Here is a 24264-nt window from a genome sequence, read left to right as displayed (position 1 = left end):
TAAAAAATTCTATAAAGATATCATTTCTTTTCCTTGTTAGTGTTTTGTCCTAGTTGCTTTTCTTTATTAGATTACTTTACCTTTCTATGTAATATTAGACACTCTCCTCTTGGTTGTCCCTTCAGACATGAAAGTGAAAGTGAAATACTAAAAAACTGTGATAGGGCAGTGGGGCTCACTGTCTGTGAGCTTTACTGCAGAAGAGAGCTGGGCTGCTCCTTGGGAAACCCTTAAGGTTATTAGTATGCCTTTATTATTTACTACTCAGATTCTTCAGAGAAAGATGTTTCCATCTCCTAACTCATGGGTGCAGGCCTGGCCCCCAGAACTCTGGAGTTGGTGGAAAGAACTTTCAGTATGCCAACATTCACTCGATCCCTAGGCCCAGCAGCACCGAGTGTGTCACTGTTCAGACACCTTCCTCTGTCCTGTCCAGAAAATAAATTTCTGGTCTTCTGTGTAGAACATGGGAACTAATCTTTTTTAAAATAAACTTGCAACTGATACTGTTGCAGCCTCATGTTCACCCACCCCTCCCTGCCTTCCAGAGTTATCTAGTGCTGTCAATTTCTGGATTTTTTTTTTTTTTTTTTTTTTTTTTTGGCTTCCTCTGTTGCTGGCTCAGGAATCAACTTTCTCAGGACTGCTAAGTCAGTTACCACTCATCCATCTGCTACCCAGCTTCCAAAATTTTGTTGCTGTTGTCTCCTCTCCCACTCTCTTTGTCCTTGTGGGTTTATGTCTTCAAAAAAAAAATTCTCTTTATTGTTGTTTTAGTGAGGTTTGGGAGGGAATGAAAGTAAATGTGGGTATTCGATCTTCCATCTTTATTTGGAATCTCTTAATAATAATTACCTTTTTTAAAAAACTTCTATTAAATATTACAGCATAAACATTTGCCATGTTCTTCCATGGTCTTTGTAATCAGCTTTAGTAACTGTATAACATTCCAGATTAGGCACCATAGTTTATTTATCATTACCCTATTCTGGATGTGCAGAGCTGTTGTTCTGGGGGAAGAAACTGCTTTTTTTTTTTTTTTTTTTTTTTTTTTAATCTTTCTTTACTGGCTCCCTTCTTCCCCGCGTCTGGGACATGCTCGCTGATGTTCCACAGTGCCCCGGGGTTTCGTACCCTGTGTCTTGACACAGTGCTACCTTTCTGACTGGCCTACACACCCCCAGTCACCCTGCACCCTGATGCAGCACTCATCTTTTGAAATGCCACATTCCTCATGAAACATTATGAGTCCTAGCAGCCGCAATTCATCTGTGACTGCCATTTTAGACTTTCCCTAGTTTGATGTTGTACATCTTTGCAAACTCTCCCCATTCATTAATGCCCTCCTCCCCCAGACCCTGCTCCCTTCCTGTAGTGGGGCCGCCTGCCTCCCAGTGCATACCCAACCTCAGTGAAACCCACTTAGTCTTGGGCAAAAATCAGCTCCTGCCTCCCAGATGGGGCTGACAGTCAGTTGAGGCCAGAGCCCTCGTATTTCCTTCTCACCACCCTTCCACAGCAGCACCACAGCCCAGCACCAGGCACACCACAGGTGATTCCCACTACTCAGTACGGGATGCTGGTAAGCAGAGAATGAATGGTGAGATGTAAGTTGTTACCTTGCCCTCGGGGGTCAGCGTCCAGATCACAGAGAAGGTCAGCTTGTCCGTCATGGGGTTGAGGCTACACAGCTCCTCACATAGCAGCCTGGGAAGCATGGGGACCACCTGTGAACAGAGGATAGCTGTAAGCACCTTTCAGCACTTTTGGCGAGCAGGTTGAGTTCTCAGGTGTCTCTGTTCCCATGAGATTCTGAGGAAAGACCATGCTGTCTCAGGCTCTTCCAGGAGCCTCCACTGTCAAGGAAATATAATCTGGGAAAGTGGAAAGAGTTGCTTACAGAAGCTAAAAGAGATACTGTAGCCATGAGAAAAGAGCTACCCTTTGCTATCCACAGTCTGCCCTCTGGTTCTTCATCCATGGATTCAACAAACCTTGGATGGAAAATATATTTTAGAAATTGCATCTCTACTGAACATGTACAGACTTTTTCTTGCCATCATCACTAAACAACACAATATAACAACTATTTACATATCACTGACATTGTATTACGGTTTATAAGTAATACAGAGACGATTTAAAATATTCAGGAGGATTGTGAGTTACATGCAAATACCATATCATTCTATAAAAGGGTTTCATTCTATAAAAGCATCATTGGGTTCTGGTATCCACAGGAGTTCCGGAATGAGTCCCCATGGATAGCAGGGTCAGCTACCTTAAAGGTAAAGCTCTACACTCAAGAATGACTGCAGCTTGTGGCTATAACTATTCTGGTTGAACAATACACTTAAGAACCCAAAGCCTGAAGACAAAGTCTTCACAGCATCATCAGAGTAAAATCAAGCTACTCCCTGATTTAGTAATTACATATAACACAATTTACCAAATTATATGTTGGAACATTAACAGAATAAGAAAATGTCACTATTGCAATAAAGCAGAAAAGTTCTTAAGTGCAGTTCCCTAGATGAACCTTGGTCAGCCAGTCATCCATTTTGCAGTTTTAACGCCTAAGTGATTTCTTCCCATTTATCTTTCAATCCCATAATAGGATGATTTGATGGTATCCTTTTTAATTAAACTTTTTACTTTCCAATGATGATTTCTAGCTGCTCCAGAATACTACTGTTTCTCTGTAATATTACTGTTTCTCTGTAATTCCAAAGATAAAATGAGACTCTTCCTGTACCTCCTGAGGAAACTTCCCCCTCTCTCCCTCCTGCCTTCAAATTTGCTTGCTCTGTCTCCCACATTTTCCTACTTCGGATGGAATCAATCACCAGTTACTTCTCTCCACATTCACTGAAGACCTGCTTGCTCCTCATGCTGTGTTGAGGGCCTGTGCTGACCAACCAAGAAGGAACAGGCAGGAGGGGCCATTATGCAGTACTAGGGGTAAATCCAGCTGACTTCTTGAGTGGTAATAACAAAACCAGCCCCAGTGGTTTCTTATTCTATGTGAAGTATCTGTACCACACCCTGCTTCAGTACGCTAAACATCTTTGGTATAGAAAAGTAAATTCTAGAACTCATGGCCCACATCAGTAACATCTAATTAATAGTTGTTTGGCATTATTTTAAAGGACACTACTTTTAAACATCTATTGTTAAATCTGATGAGGACCCGAAAACTTTTGGCAATGCTCTCATGGGCAACTACTTTTGAAATGTTTTTCTTGCCCTTGCTTTTGCACAGTTCCAATAAAACTATATTTTCTTTGCTAACTTGTTTAATAGTGCATTAAATTGGATCTTAATATTGAATACTTTCTCGTGGTGTCAAGTGTTTTACAGCACAGTATATTTTTACCTTTATCAACATACTGTATAAAATGGGAAGGTCTCAACTTCATACTATTTCATGGTTAGATTATGAAGATCTCACATAATTTTCAGCCTTTGAATTATGCTATGAGCTGAACTGTCCCCACCACCCTAACCCCAAACATATGTTGAAGCCCCAACCACCAATTTGACAGTACTTGGATATAGGATCTTTAGATCAATTAAGATGAAATGAAGTCCGAAGGGTGGGGCCCAGCTCCATAGGGTTCATGACTTTATAAGAAGAAAAAGGGAGAGAGAACACACACATTTGATCTCTTCAAGTGGGTACAGAAATGAGGCCATGTGAGGACACAGCCATAGTCAAGCCAGGAAGAGAGCTCTCACCAGGAACCAAATTGGCCAGCACCTTCATCTGGGACTCATAGACTTCAAAACTGTGAAAAATAAATGTCCACTGTTGAAGCCATGTAGTCTGTGGTATACTGTTATGGAGCCTGAGACAGACTGTCAAGTTTTCTGGGTGTGCACTCCTGTATTCTTCTCTGGGCTGCATTATCAGATCATGACACCAAATATATTTTGGAAACTGGCTGCAATGCCAGTGTGCTTGCTGCTATGATATTAGTCCAGGGCTTAATATCTTTTAATATCATTTTTAAAAGATAGTATAGTGTAGTTCAAGGCAGTATCTACTTTAAGTCACAAAACTGAGCTTTGGATAATGTAACCTAATTCCTGACATCATGTTTTAAGTTTTTTTAAAAGAAAGTTATTACAGCTTGGGGTGGGACTGGATCCTGGAATAATGAAAACAAAACACAAAACAAAAACACTGAGGGAAAATCACTCAAATCCAAATGAAGTACAGAGAGAGTTCACAGTAATGTTGTAACGTCAGTTCCCTGGTCCTGACTCGTGGCTGGCAGTGCAGGTGTTAACAATGGGGGCAGCATTGTCATCTGAGACTCTGTCCTGTCTTGACAACATTCCCGTACATCTAAAAGTATTCTAAATTAAAAGAGGTTATTAAAAAGAAAGCCAGGGCTGTAGTTGTGGCTCAGTGGTAGAGCACTTGGCTGGTATATGTGGGGCATTGGGTTTGATTCTCATTACCACATGTAAATAAATAAATAAAATAAAGGTCTACTGACAAACTAAAATATATGTATACATATAAATTTAAGAAAAAAGAAAGCCAGTGTTTTCATAACGGATCTTGTGTTATACACTTCGATATGAAATAAACTTATGCTAATGCAATTATGCTCATGAATCATGCTCTGTTTTTATACCTTTGAGTTTGGGATTAATATTTTACTTGCAAAAAGAGCTTCACCATTAAAGAAATAAAATCCAAAACAAAGTCTAAAGTCTATTAAGCAGTTGAGGGCTATGCAGGTGCATCAACAACCCTGAGCAGGAAGAGAAGGCAGGCTGGGACGCCTGAGGCCTGGGGTCTCATCCTGGCCCAGCTCTTCCTGTGTGATCTGGGCAAGTTAGTACAATTCCAGGTCTCGGTTTCCTCAGTAGAAAAACAATATTGAAGATGCTCAATAAAGTCAGCTCATGGTGTCCAAGCTCCTGCGTCACCAGGCTTAGCCTGCTGTTCAGACTTGTGCCCAGACGCTCCCTTCTAATACCCATATCGCCAGCAGCACAGACCTTTCCACTGCAGGTCCTACACCTGCCCTGCCTTTGCACTGCTCAGGCTCTTGCACATGTTGTTCCCTCTTTCTGGAACACTTTTCTGGAAGTTTTGCATCTGGTAAACTTTGGTACATTTTCCCAGATTCGGTTGATCTCCATCTCTAAAGAGCTTATCCAATCTCCCCCAGAGAACACATTGTGATTTGTTCACCTCCCCTGTTCATTCAGAGGATGAGGGGCAGTCCCAGCCAGCTAGCCACTCACTCCATCCTTCCTCCATGACACTTCCACACTGCTGACCACACTATGTCCTAACTGGCTTCAGGTGCCTCCTTCTTCCTCTGGACTGGAGAACCTCAATAAAAAGGACAGGGGTCTTGCCCTAGGCTTGGACCCAGCACCTGACACACAGCAGACCCCGTCAGTCTGCACACAAACTGTCTTTTGCTCAGGAAACGGATGACCCTTGATTTTTTTATTTGCTGTTTTACTGAATCACATAAAACATTTTATGAATTACCTGGTAGACTTCTACTTAAACATCTTTACATAAAAATTTCATAGGCTATTAGTGTTTTAAGTATAATGTAAACTGTTTTAGCCACTGCTCCTAAAAACAACCAGTACATCCAGTGGTTGCCCAGTTATCCAAACTGCTCTACAATTCATGCTGCAGTGGTGAGATGCCAAAGAACCTAAGTGCTCACGAAGAAGCAAAACACAAAAGCTTTTTGGGTAGTATAATTATATTTAATTTTTAAGGTACAGTCCTTTTAATAAACTTTTCATCAGATCTGGAGGCAGAAATCAGATGGAAGGCAAAGAAAACAGTCTTGGTGTCAACAGAGTTTTGTAAATAGGTAGTTGGGCTTCTGTCTCTCAAAAGAGAAGGAATTAAGAGGTTACAAGCACACTTGTGGTCTGGCACACCATAGCCTCTCATAAATGGGGCCTGACTCGCAGGGGTCCCCTGCCCAGCAAGCATTCCTTCAGGAGGGCTGGCGAGGTGGACAGCCACTTGAGAGCCCCTTTCTCAAATACATGCCCGTTTCCATCAGGTAGAAACCTGCCTGGACCCTGGTGCAGCATGTGGGCTGTGTGAGGCCCTCCATGGAAGCTGGAGACATGAGCCAGGGTGACAAGTGCAGAAACCATGCATGGCTGGAAGAGAAGCCCCCCCCCCCCCCCAGGAAGAGAGAAACGCTGGCTGTCCTCAGCCCCTGTCACTGCTCCTCAACCACCTGATGTTGGCTTCCCTCTCCCGTCCTCCTCAGCTGAGCAGGGACTACTTCAATGCTCCAGCTCCCTCCCTCCTACTGCCCCAGCTAAAAAACCCAAGGCCAACCTCACAACTGTCATACCTGCATTTGCAATCCTGGTGAGCGGAGATGGGGACAGGGAAACTGGCTGGGCCATGTGGAGATGGGCCTCCAAACAGCCTCCGCTCTTACTTCATTAAGACCGGCAGGTCTTTTGTACTCAACTCTGGTAGCTCCCTCTCCATGCCCTTCAGGTTCAATTCTAAAATGCTACAGCACTCCTCCAACCTCCCACCCAGCTGCGTTCACACTCTCTCTCTCATATGAAAATCTCAACTCTCCTTCACAGAGAAAACTGAGATGCCAAACCTCACCCCTCACAAGTACCCTTGTAGCATTTTCCTTCAACTGTTTCTCTGGACCCTGGGTGCCCTGGTCCTCTGCTATTTCACAATGTGTATTCTCTTGTCCAAAGCCTAGACCCCTCCGCCCAGCTCTTCCCAGTGAGCAATCTGATCTACTTGGCCTCTCCTTCCCTGGAGCCAGGACACAAGGTCAGAGCTGCCATTCTTTATGGTGGACACCTTTCTTCTCCCCAGCCTATGTCCCAGTCTCCCACTTTTCACAGTAGTCTCCTTAGTATGCTGGTATGGAGTCTTTTTTCTGTGCATAACATGACTATACTTCAGGTAAGACATTTTATATTAAAGATGTATATATTTCATTTATGTTAGTAATATAAATGTGTGTGTATATATGTACCCATGTGTATACACATATTTTTAAAAATTTTTCTTATTTAAAAAAATTTTTTTTGCAGTACTGGGGACTGAACCCAGGCCCTTGAATATGATTGTAGGCAAGTATTCTACCCCTGACTGTATCCCTCTAGTCTTTTATTTTTGTGAGACAGGGTCTCACTAAGTTGCCCAGGCTGCAATTCTCCTGCCCCAGCCTCCTGAGTTGCTGGGATTACAGGCCTGTACCACCAAGCCTAGCCACCCCAGGGCCTTTACTGGACTCCTCTCCCTGCCCTTCGCTTTCCCTCTTCCACAAGGATCTCCTGAGTCAATGTCTCTCTCTGTTGACAGCAGTACTCTGACCCCAGTTAAATAAGCAAAAACCAAAACTCCCTTCAAAACCACTCAAAAACCAAAACACCACACTCACACCTCTGAGCCATGCCCCTCTCCTCACACACAGACCATAGCCATGGGTCATCTTGTGGCTCTTCCACTCCCGTGGCCCATCACATCCAGTCAGTTCCTGAGTCCTGAAGGTCTGACCTCTCTCAACTTAGTCTCTTCACCTCTCCCTTCATCCACACTGTTCAAGTGCGGTACTTCTTTTTCTCTCTCATGATTTAGTCTAACAAGTCTCCTAAGCCAGTGGCAGAGTTCTGGAGTGTAAATCATTCTGGATAAGATTTCTGCTAGAGTTTGGACATGGTTTGAATGTGTCCATGTGTTCAGAGCTTGGTCCCCAGTATGGGTGTTGAGAGGTAGTAGGACCTTTAAAAGGCAGGCCAGGACTGGCTCCTCCCATCACTTTAAAGGCCTTCTAGCCACTTGATCTCTCCCTTTCACACAGCTCCTGCCACTGTGGTGCCATCTGCCATGAGGTGATACAGACAAGGGCGGGGCCACTCCCCAGAGCTGGCATTACACTGTTTAGATTTTCAGCCTCCAAATCAGAGCTAAATAAACTTCTTTTCTTTATACATACCCAACTTTGGGTATTTTTTTTATAGTAGCAGAAAACAGATTCATACAACTTCCTTTTTAAATGTTTAAAAAAATATGGAACACTTTACAAATTTGCATGCCGTCTTTCCATAGGGGCTATGCTTATCTCTGTACTGTTCCAGTTTGAGTGTGTGTGTGCTGCCAAAGAGAGCACCACCTTCCTACTGTTGTTGACCTTTCTGCATCTTCTCACCAAATTCCACCCATGACCACCTGCAGTTGCATATTAGGACATGCTGCCTTCACCTTCCCAATAATTGTTGAGCTGAATTTAATTACCAGGATTTTCACCTTTCCTGTGGATGAGGAAGGGCCCAACTGCCTCCAGTGAGGCCAAGAGGTCTCTGGCAAAGTCTGTACTCTCCATAGTCAGCGAGTGTCCAGAAGTCACAGGTAGCCATGAACTGCTAGGGACAAGCTGGTCTCCAAGGGGGCAGTAAAGATAAAGGGGGCATCTAACTTCTCCCACTTACTTAACCTTTGCCTCTCCTTACTTTCTGTTTTGTGAAAAGCACTGCAGGATTGGGAGTAGGTTGAAATCTGGGGTAACTATGAAATGCTGCTTGTTTGGAATGTCCATTTGGTGCACTGTCTGTAGACACCTAAGTTTTCCTGGGGCTAGTTAGACACCGTGGTGCTGGTAAATTCTCTGAAAATTCTGTGAGCAAAGATCTCCATCTGTTTTAGGATGGTTACTGGTCATTTAAAGTTTCAGGAAGACATGACCCTGGTACTAATAATGATATCTGTGCCTTGGGCCTCAGCCTCCTACAGCCAGAGAGTGCTCCGGTTGACCCAATCACTTCCCTATCTGCCCTCTTGGTAAAGCCCAAGCAACTCAGCCTGCCACTTCAGACCCCTCCCTGGAACATCATCTCTTGGCTCCTCCTTTAGGAGTTTTAACTCACACCCCAGAGATTCCAAACTACATGCTGCTCCTTGAACACACCACTTCTAGCTCCTGCTTGGAAGGCCCATCTGGAAGTTTTCTACTCAAAATGTGAAACATGGTACAAAAATTGATTGTTAGGTGATGCCTTTATGCCCCTTCAAAAGTTCCTCTACCTGCACCATGCAGGTAAGTATGAATTCTCTCCTCTCTTTATGTCTTCACTTTGGGCACTTCTGTCACTGAAGACAGCCCAGAGCACTTCAAATGTTAGTTAAGTGCCCTCTTCCTCTGACTTCCCCAGGGCAAGGCCGCCTCCACCTCGTCTTCATATCCCTAGGGCCTGGCACACAGCTAGTACTCAATAAATTCCAAGTGGATCAGAAAAGGAAAAGGAGCTTGAAGCATGTGCCACGGTCAGGTCCAAAGTTAAGTCGGGGTACAGCTTAGAAGCTGGCGGTGGCAAAAAGGGGCAGATGACAGGACCCTGACTTTCTAAGCATTCTGGACCAGGGCTTGGGAGAGTTGAGAGAAACTGATCATTTGGGCAGCTGGGTGGGGGTACTAACAAGACTATAAAATCTTACATTAACCTCAGAGAGCAGAAACATCTGCAAAAGCCACAGCGGCGGGCTGGCCAAGTTCAGCAGCGGGTTAGCCAGGACAGCCCTGTGACCAACGGAAAGGGCCACAGAAGGGAAGAATCAATCACCAGACAAGGAGGAGCAGGAAGGATGAGCTATGACATCGGGTCAGATGATCACAACCCACGGGGGACTCTCCAATGTCTGTAGGGCCTCTCAGCCTCTCTGTATCTTTTAGCCCAGGCCTTGGCAGGCCTCCACCTAAACACCCCCACAACCTAAGTGCCCATCAGCCCAGATCTGCAGCCTGACAACGTGGTGAGTTTTTCTGCTTTTCTCTGAGGACTTCGAGGTTTTAACACCAAGGTACACTTTAGATCCTTACTTGCCCACTGAAACAACATCAAGGAAATAGATAATTTGTTTTCTGGCCAACATCTCTGTTTAAAGAGTTTTCTTTTTCATATCAACACTTCCATGACTTCAAAATTTGATCAACTTTTTGCTACACAGTTTGACATTAACAAAACATCAACACAGACAATCTGCTGGTGTCAGAAAGGAACATCTTAAAACTGTCTGGATGTGACATGAAGCCAGGCTTCCAATCCTCATCTTTGATGTCTATTATAAAGCAGTACCAATAAAATATCATGGAGATTTATGGGCGAACTTTCATTTGAGCTGTTTCACACCTAAAATAACATGAGTGGATGAGCCAGTAGGCAGAAAATTTAGGTTTAGGTTTCAACTGTTTAGGTTTTCTTTTACTTTTAAAACTTAATTTACTTATTTAAAAAAAATTACCTTAAAACTTAAAATTACATTGTGTTCTCTCCCAGAGAAAACAGTGGAGAGGCATTAACTGCACAGATATCATGTCCTTCTGAGAAGAATGGGTTCGAGTTCAGGTAGACAGTTGTCCCCTGTCCCAACAGAACCATCTTTTGTCAAAAAGAAAAGATGTTTTTTCACGGGATTTAAACAGATGCTATTTAAATTTAACTTTCTGCCTGAGTACACCCTATTGTTAAGAAGAGTTAACAACAAATACTTATTACTGTGAGTAAAATCTCAACAAAAAGAATTTCATTTAAAAGTCAGTGGGACGGGCCCAAGATTGGTTTCACTGCACATTGTCCTACTCCACAGGAGGACTCCCCCAACCAAGCTGAGATTGTAATTCTGACCATCAGTCACTTATAGGTCAGCCTCTGAATGAAAAGAAGTCAGAGCCATATAGATGGGAAATTCTCTATAGATGGGAAATCAACCGGAACCCCCAGCCCCACCCCCATCTTCCTTCCCCTGAGTGATGAAGTTGGGAAAAATGATTCTGCCAAAGGAGAAAGCAAGAGAATCTGGAGGGGGAGCAGCAGCTCATCCAGCTTTTAAGAAGACCTTTATAGGCAAAATGAAGTGAAAACAGCAGAAAAGTTCCTGGACACAGTCCTTTAAGAAACAAAAATGAGTAGGAAGAAAGGTCAGAGCAATGGTTCAAAGGCATGAGAAGGCCCAGCTGCTGCTTTCCAAGGCTGCGGGCTGGCAGCAGAGGCACACAGCCCCTTCCGCCCAGCTCCATACCTGCAGGATTCAGCAGCAGAGCCCTGGCTCAGCAGGCCCCAGGAGAGACTCTAGGACTGTGACAACCACGAAACCGTCCAGAGAGTGGGGAAGGAAACATGCTTAGCTGTTCAACCCACCTTTATTTATTTTTCATTTTCTGATTTTAAAACAGAATTCCTGGTTTTAAAAGGAGAATGCAGCAGCTGGACAAGAGAAAGTCACCTGCTTAGAAGAAATATCTTTAATGGCTTCAAATTCTTAAATATTCAAAGAATACTTAACTGAAGAGCAAAGTTAATTTTTCTAATTGGGGAGAACGTTTCACATTTATTCACTTAGTGTGGACTTTAGAGTTTAAGAAACCACTTCAAAGATTGAAGTTTAAGAGATGACTTCTCTTTCTCTTTCCGTCATAACATTATAGTTTCTGCAGATAAAAGGAATCTGGAGTCTCGTCTTCCTTCTTTAAGAGGCCCTGGATCAGGCAAGGGCTGGGTTTGGCCAAGGGCATTCTGAGGCAGGAAGTGAGGATGGATGCCTCCAACTGGAAGTCACGTTAAGTGGGATCAACATTAAGTACCATAACTATGTCCTCAGGAGGGCCACACTAAGGAAGAACCTGGACCTTGATGTGGTTTCTCTGCCTTGGTAGGCTGGATAGAGGATCCTAAAGGAGTTAAAGTGGAATGGCAACTGCCCCCAAAGCTTCAAATTAAAAATACATGTTTTAAGTATAACATGTATATATAAATGTATAAGCCATGAAAGTTTGATTTATTTTCATGAACTGAACCCACGTCAAGACTCACTGGAAGTCCCCCACCACTGAGAGCTTCTTCCCATCCAGGGTAACCACGACCCTGACTTCTAATGGTGTAGATTAGTTTCACCTGGTTTTGAACTTGTATGGATGGAATCTATCCTTGTGTCTGAATTCTGTCACCATTAAAGCTGTTGTGTGAATCCACTGTGCTTTCCCTCTCATTGCTCTACAGCCTCCCACAGGGTGAATATACCATGATTTATCTGTTCATTCTAGGTGATAGGTATTAAATAATTTCTATTTTTTATTTTTTTGCTAGCTTGAACAATGCTTCAATGAACATATATCATAGTTTTTTTTTTTTGGCAATACCCACAATAAGCACTTCTATGGGGTACATCCTAGAAGTGGAATGGCTAAGGTATGTATACACTTAGCTTTAAAAGATACTACCAGAGTTTTTTGTTGTACCAATTTGTCTTTTTCCAGCAGTGAGAGTTCCCATTACTCCAGAGCCTTACTAAGGAACACGTGGTATTTTCTATCTTTTAATTTTAACCATGCTGGTTGGTTATGCACATCTTTGAGATAAGAGTCGGGTTCCTTCTCTTTCTCTCATCTTCTCCAGAAAAGTAAATGTCAATTAGATATGGTGGTGCCAGCTATCATAACTAGCAGATACTTGGGCTCCCTCTCCCAGGATGTCCAAGCAAGTGTTGGCAAGCTGGTACAATATGGAGGAGTTATAGGGGGTGAAGCTGGCAGGCCATGAATTCAATGACTTTTGGAACTTTCAAATATCTAGGGAACTGGTCTTCCAGTTCCTGCACTTGCAGATGGCATGTGTGAACCTGGAAGACAATCAGTCTTCCACATGGATGTCTTTGTGAGATCCAGGCTTGACTGGTGAAGTCCTCAGTCCCATCTATCAGAAAATCCAGGGTCCTTCCAGATAGCTCATGACTCCTGAGGTATCGACTGGCTGCCTCATGCTGGAGAACCTCAGAAATTGTAGCTACCGTTATCATGAATGGGAATATGATGTAAAGAAGTGAAGAAGATTGTACAAGAAAGCTGTCAGTATAAGGGGTATAACACTGAAGGTATTTCTTCTAGTACCAGGTTAATAAGTCCTGACTGGTCATGAATAAAGGTCAGGTGGATACAAACTTGTAAAATGTTAAAGAAACCTTCTAAAAAGCCAAACATAACCTGAAGGCCAGCTCTGTGGAGCTATGTTCCAGGGGTGCCATATGCATAGTCAGTAATGGAATGTGAAGGCCTATTTCATGGCCAAAGAGGAAAGGCTGGGGAAGAAGCCTGGTGTGCTCACATGCAGAGAGATCTGTGGGTCGGGAGTTTGTGCTGCATTCCTGTAAGACATCTATACCTGCTCATGACTTGACAAGTATCATAAATACTGTGAGGAAGGAAGTCAAGCAGAAATTCTTGAACACTGCATTTAGGTTCAAACAGGCTTGGAGGCGAATCAGGGACATGGTTTGTCTGATATAAGCAACATCTGGTGGAACTTCTGCTCAGCTGAGGGTACAGTTATTCTCACAGGGTGGCCTTTGAAAGTTCTAGTGTTTTAGGCACACTGTGCAGAGGTCACCTATTGCCCAAGCTCACTCTGTTACTTGAAACTGGATTTAGATACCCATGCAGCTTCTGACTCATTCACAGCTCTAATCAATTCTGTTTCCCTCTCCACTTAGCACTGTCACCTTAGGATGGTAGAAAACACCTGCATGGTGGTTCTGATCACCAAGTGTAAATGGAAAACAAAGTTGAACCCCTAAAGAAAGTGGCTATCCAGTCTGATTTGTTTTTTTTTTTGTGTGTGTGTGTGTGTGGGGGGTGCTCCACTACTGAGCTATACCCCAGCCCTTTTTATTTTTATTTTGAGACAGGGTCACACTAAGTTGCCCAGGGACTGGCCTTAAATGTGCAATCCTCCTGCTTAGATCCAGGTCACCAGCTATACAATCTTAGAGCAGGCAGGACTAGGGTTTTATTCAGATAGTACAGACTGTGGTGCTCTGAGCCTAGAGCAGGAGAGAGGAGGTGCTAGGTCTTTCTAGGAAGAGCCTCAGCATATTGAAGGCAGCCATGACACATGACAGCCTCTCACTTGGGGTAAAAGCATATCTGGGCTAGCTCCTTCTGGAGTGGGAGCAGAGAGTGCTGGACAGTATGATTTCCCTCATAGGATTGGTGACATCACTGTCAACTGCTGGCCTGATTGGGAGTGGGAGAGCCAACAGGCAACAAAATCTTCAGCCCTAAAAGAATGGGGCTGCAATCAGAGCCTAAAAGAATCTCCTTCACTTTGAGAGGCTAGTAGTAGTGGACAGCAGATAATATGACAGGAACTCTCAGCATATTTGGTAAACTCCAAAAACTCAGGAATTTCTACAGTGTCCTGAAGGACGTTTGTTCTAGAACTACCAATATCTTTTTAGGAATTACATTGATGCTTGGACAAAATGGGAGCTCAGGGGCTCTAGAACACTAGAATTCTAGAGGTTAGCACAAGGGCTACTACCCTGTTATAAGTGGCTTGGGACCATCTGTGTGAAGTGGGGGAATATTGGAGGGTCGTATAGATTGGGCTGAGGAAATGAATGGTTCATTGTGTGTCAATCTTTCTATTCAGCAGGCCCTGTGCTTTTATTGCTAGCACTCAAAGGTCATGAGACACAATGGCTTATTAGATCTGCTAGAGGTAGGTATGTCTCTACATGTCACAGTGCTACCGGTATGGCCAAGGGGAGAGGTGCCCTAATTCTGTGAATCAGACCACAGATACAAAAGAACCCGGGCTGTGGGACTGGATGGGAACCTTACATGATGGTCACATTTGAGCTGCGGCAGTCATGACAATGGGTTCCATCCACAGAAAAGAGCAAGTGGCCAAGAAACCCCCAATATAAGCTGAGGTCTCTGCTGATAGAAAGCCTTGGTTTCAAGCTTGAAAAGAAAGTCTACTATATCACAGCTGGGCGTGCTACAAGCCTTAGGCCCCGGGCCAGTTGTGCATTTGGAACACAGGTGCAGCTCTTCTACTTCTGTGTCTAAATGCTCTTCTGCCAGGTGGTAGATTCAGTGGGATCCTTGGCAAGGGTGTGACAGGGAGGTAGTAGGTATGATGGTGGTGCCACAGGATCATTCAGGAGGCAGAAGTGACATGAAGTAGTAATCAGATTTCTAGCTGGAACAAATACAGAAGGCAGGAAAACACTGGCCCTTAAAAAGACCCATTACCCAAATATGTTGCCAGGATGATACTCAGTCTTCCCCATGGCGAGGGCCCAGGCAAAAGAAGAGCATGGGACTGGCTTCAGTGGAGCCCCAGGGGTGAGGTTATTTCCAGGAAGAGCAGTACACAGAACCCTGGTGGCCTACTCTGACAACACACCTGGAAAGGGCCAGCCTGTTTTGGAGAACTGTAGAAAGTAGGAGTTCAGGAGGCCAGGAGCCCACACACATTTCTCAAAGTTCCTGTTCTGAAAGGGTAGGTGGGGGGGTGGGAGGACAGTGAGAACCCACAGTGGGGCTGTTGAGAACCAACAGAGGGGTTGTATATGTGGGTCTATGGTGGGGCAGGACTCTCACCTCTGTGTAGTCAATGAGTAAATATTAGAAGTCGCATCCTAGGGCACAGGGCTTGGGAGGGAGCAGGGAAGATTTGATCTAGTGTAGACAGAGATCCTAAACTGGACCACAGAGCTCAAGGAAGCCAGACAGGAAGTGAGTCAAGATACAACCAAAAACGCAAGATGAGCCCAAAGAGCAGATGAAGGAAGAGTGTCAGAAGGAGGAGAAAAAAATCTGGAAGAACTCATTACTACCCTGAGGGGGACAGACATAACTCGTTTACAGTCTTTCATTCACCTCTGTCCCCAGGACCTACTGCAGTGCCCAACACATACTTGTGCTCAGTAAATACTTTTTTTTTTATGTGTTCCAATGAAACTTTATTTATAGATGCTAAAATTCAAAATTCCATATAATTTTTATGTGTCATGAAATATTTTTTAACCATTTAAAAACATAAAGACCTGGGCTGTAGCTCAGTGGCAGAGTGCTTGCATATGTGAGGCACTGGGTTTGATCCCTAAGGCCACATAAAAATAAACAAATAAAATAAAGACATGCTGTCCATCAACAATTACAAAAAAAATTTTTTTAAAAACCCCTCAAAACATAAAGACCATTCTTAGTTCACAGGTGGTAGGCTGAAATTGATGGGTACAGTTTCCTGACCCCTGGTCTAAAGTGAATACTTGGTTAAAGGAATGGTTATCTGGATGTGCGAGGCACACAGGAAGGAATGGACGTGCTGAGATGATTCTGTCCATTCCTTTCTTTTACAGATGAGCTGAGAGAGGCCTTGACACTGAAGCAGGGGGAGTTGCAGAGTTGGGAAACTCCGCTTTTTAGGGCCTCCCTCTGCTTTTCCATTTTGAACACTCCTCTGGTCATCTTGTTAAGGGCGGGGCATGACCAGATTGGTGGCCCTCTTTAGAATAGGGTTAAAAAAGGTTTCTTGAGCTGGGGTTGTGGCTCAGATGTACAGCAATCGCCTAGCATGTGCGAGGTCCTAGGTTTGATCCTCAGCACCACATAAAAATAAGTAAAATAAAGGTATTGTGTCCAACTACAACTAAAATATATATATATATATATATTTTATTTTTAAAAAGGGTTTCTTAAAGGACCTATAGAAAATAGTAAAATTGTCCTTCCACTTTGCTGCTGTCCTGTGAAAGTAGCCACAGACAATTCATGAATGAGTGTGTGTGGCTGGGGCCTAATCCTAATTCCTAAACTGCAGGAAAACTGGTGGCTTGTGTAGGCTGTGTTTGTTCATTCCTGCTTTGGAACGGCTATTAAAAGCAGGTATCTCTCCTCATTTCTTTCTGAAGCTGACCATTTGTCAGAGTGACTAACATGGCCAGGCCACTCCGAGATGAGGCCTGTGATGAAAACCTGCGTCTTCCCTTGGCATCTTTCAGGAAAACATACAATAACAGAGGGCAAACACTTTTCCAGTGGTGAGCACTTTTTTAGAACTTACGATATAATAAGAGATATCCAGACAAGACTACTGTTCCTTGTAATTTTGGGGAGGGGGAGGGAGACAAGTTTTTTTTTTTCCTTAAAGGAAGATTACTAAATGGACGCATGTTTTTTTGATCTAAGAAATTGAAGACTGATTTTTACCTTTTGAACCAAGTAGACACTTGTAGCTCTGTCAGCGGCCACCTTATCCAGATGGGATCCTTCGGGAACAAAGTAACTCACATCGGCAATGTGGACGCCCACTTCAAAGGTGCCTGTAAAAGCAGAAGGAGGACTATCAGCCTGGTTTGGAAGGCCAGGGTAACCCTCCCAGGAGTCTTCTAAGAATGCATGTCACTCCCAGAGGCCACAGGCCCTGAAGGGCAGGCTGCCATTTTCTGCCTTGCCAGATACCCCTCCTAACCCCAGTGACCGCGCACCATTGTCACTTTCCTTATCATACACCAAAAGATGGTGGGATTTTTATTATGAACAGACAAGATAAACCATTTTCTCAAGGTTTTCTTCCATTTCTAAATGTTTCTAATCTTCAAATAAACATCAGCAAATTCACAGAAGAAATCTTATTTAAAATTTCCTTACAACACTTCTTAAAATATATGTATTGCTCATTCTAGATGATAAATAAAACACTTTCAGGTCACTACAAGAGAGCTAATCCCCAGATCCTTTAAGACTCTGCTCTAAAAGCTTTGCCTTCCATCCATCCCCATGGCCCCTCATCTAGCCCTCCAGACTATTGCTGTAATCATTCTACACATGCTGCTCCTTAGCCTGCCCCTCACGTCCTTGCATAATTTCACCCCAACCCACCATCAGCCTCAGGGCCTATCCTCCACACACTCTGGAAGCAGCTGTCATGGGAACCTCTTTCTACTCCCTGAATGCATCTTACCTCACCCTGCCCTGACGCTCACTGGGTTTCATGCCTTTTCCCATGATTGGGATAATCTTAGCAAAGAGAATCCCCAGCAAGAAGAGATTCTTTTGCCCTCTTTTTTTTTTCCACCTGTGCTGTTTAAGCACTGTGTACCTGATGCCAACCATGGGCTGTCTCTAGGGCTGTATCTCTACTGGATGTCATAGGATTTTCATTTGCTTAGATGCATCTTGTCTAACTCTCTCCCTACAGGGTAAATTTAGCCAGTATGGCCTTTCCTGCAACATTCCTGCCCAGTGCGTGGACAGTGCCTGGGTAAGTACTTATGAAATAACCTGTTGAGTGACAAAGCTAATAGTCAGTAGGTCAATAATTGGTTTGTTTGCCTGTTGCTTTTTCCCTCTACTTTTCTCTTTTTTTCCTTTGCAGTGGAGGGAGGTGTTTGATAGGCTCTTCTTTCCCTACTAGTTATTCCAGAGAGGTGAGATCGCCCTGCCTGGTGAACTTGTACCTTAAATAGAGTTGGAGAGGCATTTAGGTTATAAAATTGAGAACTACTCTTGAATATCCTGTATATCATCTATCAAATATGGTGTGAATATAAATATAAATACAGACGCAAAACACATGTATGTAATACATTATACATGTGTGCTTATGTATGTATATGTAAATGAACTGAAGATACAAGCATAGGCTTGGAGATGCTTCAACTGAAGTATACACCTGCTGCAATTCCACTACCCTACACCCCTGTTGACAGTATCTGGTCTCAGCATAGGCCTGTGACTCAAGTAGGTTTATTCTGAGACTGTTTCTGGGATATAAATGGACTTCAAAAAGAGGTTCTCTCTCCTGGCATCCCAGACACTAAGGATCGCATAAGCCTGGAGCTACCAGGAAACACCTTTGCTATACACTTCAAAACAGAGAGAGGTGCCTGGCAATAGGACCTTTCTTCTTACACTGGTAAGAGAGGTGGCCAGATCACCCAATCAATATAGATCCACCAAATCACTCAGGCCAGTAGAGGAAATCATGAGTCTAAAAGAATTACCATGGCTTTATCTGAACTTCAGGATCCAGCTGAAGCTGAACCAATTCCCTTCCAGTTCTTTGACTCACTCAGGAGCCCTGCCTGACCCTTGCTGACTGGAAGAGCTTACTAACACATTGCCACTTGCTCCTCTGGTGAGCTGGATTATCAGTCCTAAGGCATCAGATATTTTATCTGCAAAATTTGTATCTGCAATGCAAAGTTCATGATTCTTTATTATCCTCCTACTCCTTTGTCACTGGCGACAGTTCTTCCCCTCAGTTTTTAAAACATGGATGCTTGAAATAAAGGGTTCAGACAAGGAAAAGAATTTCAGATTTCCCCCTTCTGCATCTGCTCTGACATGGAGACCCTCATACAGGGCTTTTTTATTTTTATTTTTTCCCCCTGCTTGATCCTATAGCATTTCTACATTAGGGAAAAGCAAAGTTTATCTAAAAGAGCCTGGTGCAATGGGGTGGTCCCACAGGCCTGTCTCCCAAAGAAAGAGCTGTCTGCAGAGCTGGGAGAAACCAGTCTGGCCCTAAATCTGGTGGCCTCGCTGGACCAAGCATCCAGCTGTGCCGTAGGGTCACTGGGAGTAGTGATCAAGGAATTCGATCCCCAGTGGCTGCAACCAGAGTCTCAGATGGCTAAGCTTCTAGTTTTGATATTTCAAGTATCTAAAACCAACACTTGAAGAAGGTAAAATAAAGTGTCTTCTTTTGAAGTCAGGATTATAGTATGTTGGCCTCACAAGTAAATATTGACTAAAGGAAAAGAGAAAGGGTTATTACATCATGAAATAAACCATAATTTTAAATTTGGGCTCTGTTGTTACTACACATGAACTTTCTGTCCTTATGAAAATTGACAAACTGACAAAGAGTTCATTACAAGAGATAAAACATGACAGAGGCCAATCAAAACCTATTCAAAAGGCTTCAATTTCACTCAGAATTCCCAGCAGAGCCTCTAAAACCAGCAAAGAGACACTTTCTTATTCTCTGCTTATGACATTTTTATGGAAACCCTAAGTAAATATTTTATTACATATATTTACATAATGTGAACTTGCAGAACTCTTGAGGTAGTGGCACTGAAGTTTTAATTCTGTGAAAGAGAATAAAAAAACTCTAAAAGGTTCTACAGCATATGCTGCCATGACATTGAGGATGAACATGGCATGTTGAAAAATACTCTCTTTTAATCTCATTAAAGGAATATAAAAGCATTTATTTAAATTTATTTTTAATTTAAAAATTTTACACATACTGGGGATGAGGGGAGTCCCATGAAGTTTTGAAGATCAGTGGAAGCAGAGACAGGAAGGATCTCCAAGGCTGGCCAGGGTCTCCAAGCTCAGAGGAATACAAATAATACTCCTTTGAATGAACTTAGTACTCTATTGGAACTGCTTTGCCCAATTAAAATACCAAGGGCTTAGAAACCATCACATCCAAGTTAGCCTTCTGGCCAGTGCAGCCACTTCCCAATAGTGTCCTTGTCAAGTGGCCCCTGATGTACCCTTAGTGTGAAGAGCTTACACTGTCTTGAAGCCACTTGCTCTATTTCTGAAGAGCCCCAGTACGAAAGTGCTTCTCTGCACGGATCTGTGCATAAGCTTATGTGGAGTTGCATAAGCCCGCACTGGGCATCCCTAGGTGGAGATCCCTCTCCTAAAGGAGCTCTTGGTCTAGTGGGGTAAGCAGATACACTCACGTTGCAACCATATGATCTGATAGAAGGAAGTCACACAAGCCCACGGGAGAGGACTGCACTGCAACCTTGAGAATGTATGTAAGTGTTTTGTAATCAATGACAACTCCATGGGCTTAACACTGGCAGTGACCATTGTAACAGGGATAATCAGGACAAGAGGAGGGATCACTTATTAAATGCTCCTCTGTGCCAGGGGCTTCACACACAATATAAGCTTGACAACAGTCACGCAAACCATTTTGCACAAATATACCAAATGAGACTCAGGGAACTTTCAAAGTTGCTTATCCAGAAACCTAGTCAGGAACTGATAAACCTCAGATCCCAAACTAGGTTGGATCCCAAGCTTTTGCTCCTTTTATTACCCCTCCCCTCCTCCACAGTCACTTCCAGGATAAGCGATACAATCTCATTTTTTGTCTTCGTGGGCCACAGCTCAAAATCCCTCCCTATCTCTATGACTCAATGGAAGCCACATTCTTAGCTTTGGATTCAGAAGTCCTTTTCCCAGCCTTGTTCACAGCCACACCCCTGTCCCTGAAGGCTCTTTTAGTTCCCACTGCCAATCTCCTTAACCACTTGTAGCAGGGCCTGATCACAGAACAACCACTAAATCATAAACTCTAGTTCTCTTTAATTAGAAGAATAAGCCCTTAAAACCCCAGTAGTTCCTTTCTGAATTTCTAGCTTAGAGTCCTCTTTAGCTGGGAGCAGAGTGATTATCTTAACTACTAAAAAAGCCCTGTGCCAGGCATGAACACTACCAGGGCTGCCACCAATTAGGGGTGGGGACATAGCAGGATTCTCTTACCTGGAAGGAGACCTGGGCTTTCAGACTTGGGTCACCCGAGCTTACCCTTACCCACCACTTAGACTTCACAGAAAGTATTCCTCTGGTGACAAAGGTTCTTCACAGAACATAATAATACGTGCTGCAACAGAGTGACTGTTTGGGTCTTCCCCAAATTCACACATGCCCAGTGTGTGTGCATCTGGAATGGGGCCTCCGGGAGCTGACCAGGCCATGTGGGCAGAGCCCTCACCAATGAGATTAGTGCCCTTATAAGAGATCCCAGAGAGTTCCCCGTCCGTTCTACCACGTGAAGACACAGCAGGAAGGTGCCATCCATGAAGCAGGAAATGCCCTCACAGACACTGACCTTAAGACTGTGAACTTCCCAGACTCCAGAACTGTGAGAAATAAGTCAGCATCATTCATAAAGCACCCAGTCTGCAGTACTCTGTAAGAGCAGCATGAGTGATGCCTGCAAACCCTCTGAATCAAGAATGTAGGGGAAAACACTGCTGAATGTGCCTCATCAGCAACAGTCACTGATGACCTGCATCACTAAACCCAAACCCTACCAGGCCTGACTTTACAGTGGCATTCGAAGCCACTTTTCCCTCATTAAGGTCCCCCTCCCCCTCTGGCCCTGAGCTCCCAGGGTCTGCTTTCTGTGGCTGCTCCTTCTTCCTCGGTTTGTTCTGCACATGTTGGTGTGCCCGGCGTCTGCTCCGCCCAGCTGCCTTCTCTTCTAATCCCACTCTCCCGGGGATTAGACAGTGTCTGACTGTCTCATCTATTTCCAGTGGTTCAAGCATCACTTCTGGGCTTTGGTCTCCTGATTCTATACTGCTTTCCCAGACCTCTGTGAGCTCCAGATGGATATATGCACTAGTCTGCTAGGAGCAGCCTAGCAGCCCCCCATCTACCTCCCATTCACCTATCCATGTACCCACCCTCCGTGTTTCCATGCCAGGATGTGAAGTCATCCCCACTAAGCCAACAGTGGCACCATCACCACCTCAACCACAAAGAAACCAGAACCCTCTTGGCCTCTGTGGACCCATCACACTGAGCTCCACCTTCCAAACTCTTCCCAAATCTACCCAGATCTCTTCCTCCCCACCATCTCCACTGCCACCTTGGCCTGGGACTCTTATTTTTTAGGGAGAATCTTCCAGCTAACTTATTTCTTCCCCGCCATTTCTCAGTTTCCATACTGAAGTTAGTGGTTCTTTAAAAAATCCAGATCTGCCTGTCCCATGAAACCCAGTCCTTTGTCTCCTATCTTCCACTCCTCCCTCTGCCACTACCTCCAGTCACTATTTTGCAATGAGGTAATTAATACTAACAAAAGTTCCTCCTCAGTCTGGTCCACCCTGGCCATTTATGCTAGGCACACCACCATCACCATGACTAGCCTCCTCAGAGCAGCCTCCAACTTCAGGATCCTGCTTTTTTCCCTGAGCTGGGGGCTCCTCCCTGAATGTTCCTGACAGTTCCCTTCACACCGCTGACCAAGCCAGAGTGGCCTTTCTTTGGCAGGCGTGTCCTGAGGATTGCGGCCAGGCTTGACTCCTTTCTGAGCCTTCCGGCACTACTCAGCCCACTCCCAACACGGTTCCTACATGCCCACCATGAGCTACATAAGCATGAAGCACAGGGAAACAGGCCAACACATAGCTGGCATGTGACACTGACTGAATGAATAAGAAAGAAACAAAAAATACATGGCAGACTTGTTAGTACTCCAGGCAGAAAGAGGCTGTGAGCACCGGCTGGTCTCACCGCCCGAGCAGTGCCGAGGTGCAAGGCATCCAGCCTGTGCTGGCATCCCTCTGATGACAGGGAACCACGGCTGCCATGTAGTCTACTTCATCCTCAGATAAAACGACAGGTAAGGATTTTCCCCCTTGTAAATTCCTTAGAATTTCCATTTATTGGTTCCAATTCTGGCTCCTGGGGCTGCCCAGAACAAGCCCATCTCCTCAGGGGACAGCAGTCTGGCTGGCTCTACCTGGAGGGCCACACAGCTGTGACTAGGCAGCACCTGACCCCCTGGAGCTCCCTCCATCAGGAGAAACACCCATGCAGCTTGGCTCCGAGTTACCTCACAACCCTCAGTGCCTCCCTCCAAACCCGCTCCTAACAAGCATGTTCATTCACTCAGCCCTTTAGTAAGTATTATGAAGCTCCTACTGTGTGCCAGGTACTCTACAGATGCTGGAGGAGCGCAAGTAAAGAAGACTAATAAGGTCCCTTCCTCCCATGGAGCTGACATTCTAGTGAGGAAAGAATGACAACAAGCAGAGAAATAAAGGACAAAACTGTTTAAGCCAGTACAAAGGACTTGAGAGAAAACGGTGCAGAGTGAGGTATGAGGCAGGCCCAGGTTCTCCCTTAGGTTTAGTTAGGAAAGATGTCTCTGGGGGAACACCCTCAGACCGGGGGTCTGGAAAGGACCACACCACATGATACACCCTGCCAGACACAGCCAGCACAAGCTTGGTGTGGCTAAGGAATGGAGGGAAGTCTGAGAAGGGGAGCATGGGAACCAGGAGGCTGGTGCAGGATCAGACAGGCCCTGTGACATCAGGATAAAGCATGTCAATTTTATTTCCTGGGACACTTTTAAACACAGAAGTGAAAATAACCATGTTCGTGTTCCATTTGGCCACCACCCTCATTCTGCATCCCGGGAGTCCATCAATGCAGTCTACAGACATATTGAGACCAGCGGGCCGGAGAAGGCCCCAATCTCTTAGGAATGGTGCTAACAGGCAAACTAATGAACTGTGCAGGGAAGGAGGACATGCAGTAAGCATGGGCGGATGATGAAAGGAGGACACACCTGAGGGTCTCTCCCCACCCCCACAAAGCAGATGTTGGGTTTCCACGGGCTGTTCCCAGGTGACAATGGGAACCTGATGCTCTTGCATAGCCACCC

General features: G+C 44.4%; 1 protein-coding gene across 8 annotated transcripts in view; it reads right to left on the bottom strand.

Moving 5' to 3' along the window:
* The window catches only part of DIS3L2 (DIS3 like 3'-5' exoribonuclease 2), a 356130-nt gene that overhangs the window by 78732 nt on the left and 253134 nt on the right, over nt 1–24264 (bottom strand). For all 8 annotated transcript variants that reach the window (XM_081261984.1, XM_081261982.1, XM_081261989.1 and 5 more), the window contains 2 exons: nt 17037–17149; nt 1620–1727 (listed from right to left, as the gene is read on the bottom strand). In XM_081261984.1, coding sequence (XP_081118110.1) covers nt 1620–1727; nt 17037–17149 — 221 coding nt within the window. The remainder of the gene's footprint in view (nt 1–1619; nt 1728–17036; nt 17150–24264) is intronic.

Source organism: Spermophilus citellus, assembly GCF_964194105.1.
Source record: "Spermophilus citellus genome assembly, chromosome: 11".
NCBI lineage: Eukaryota > Metazoa > Chordata > Mammalia > Rodentia > Sciuridae > Spermophilus > Spermophilus citellus.
The sequence above is the reverse complement of the archived record's forward strand: the minus strand, read 5'-3'. Positions and strand labels throughout refer to the sequence as shown.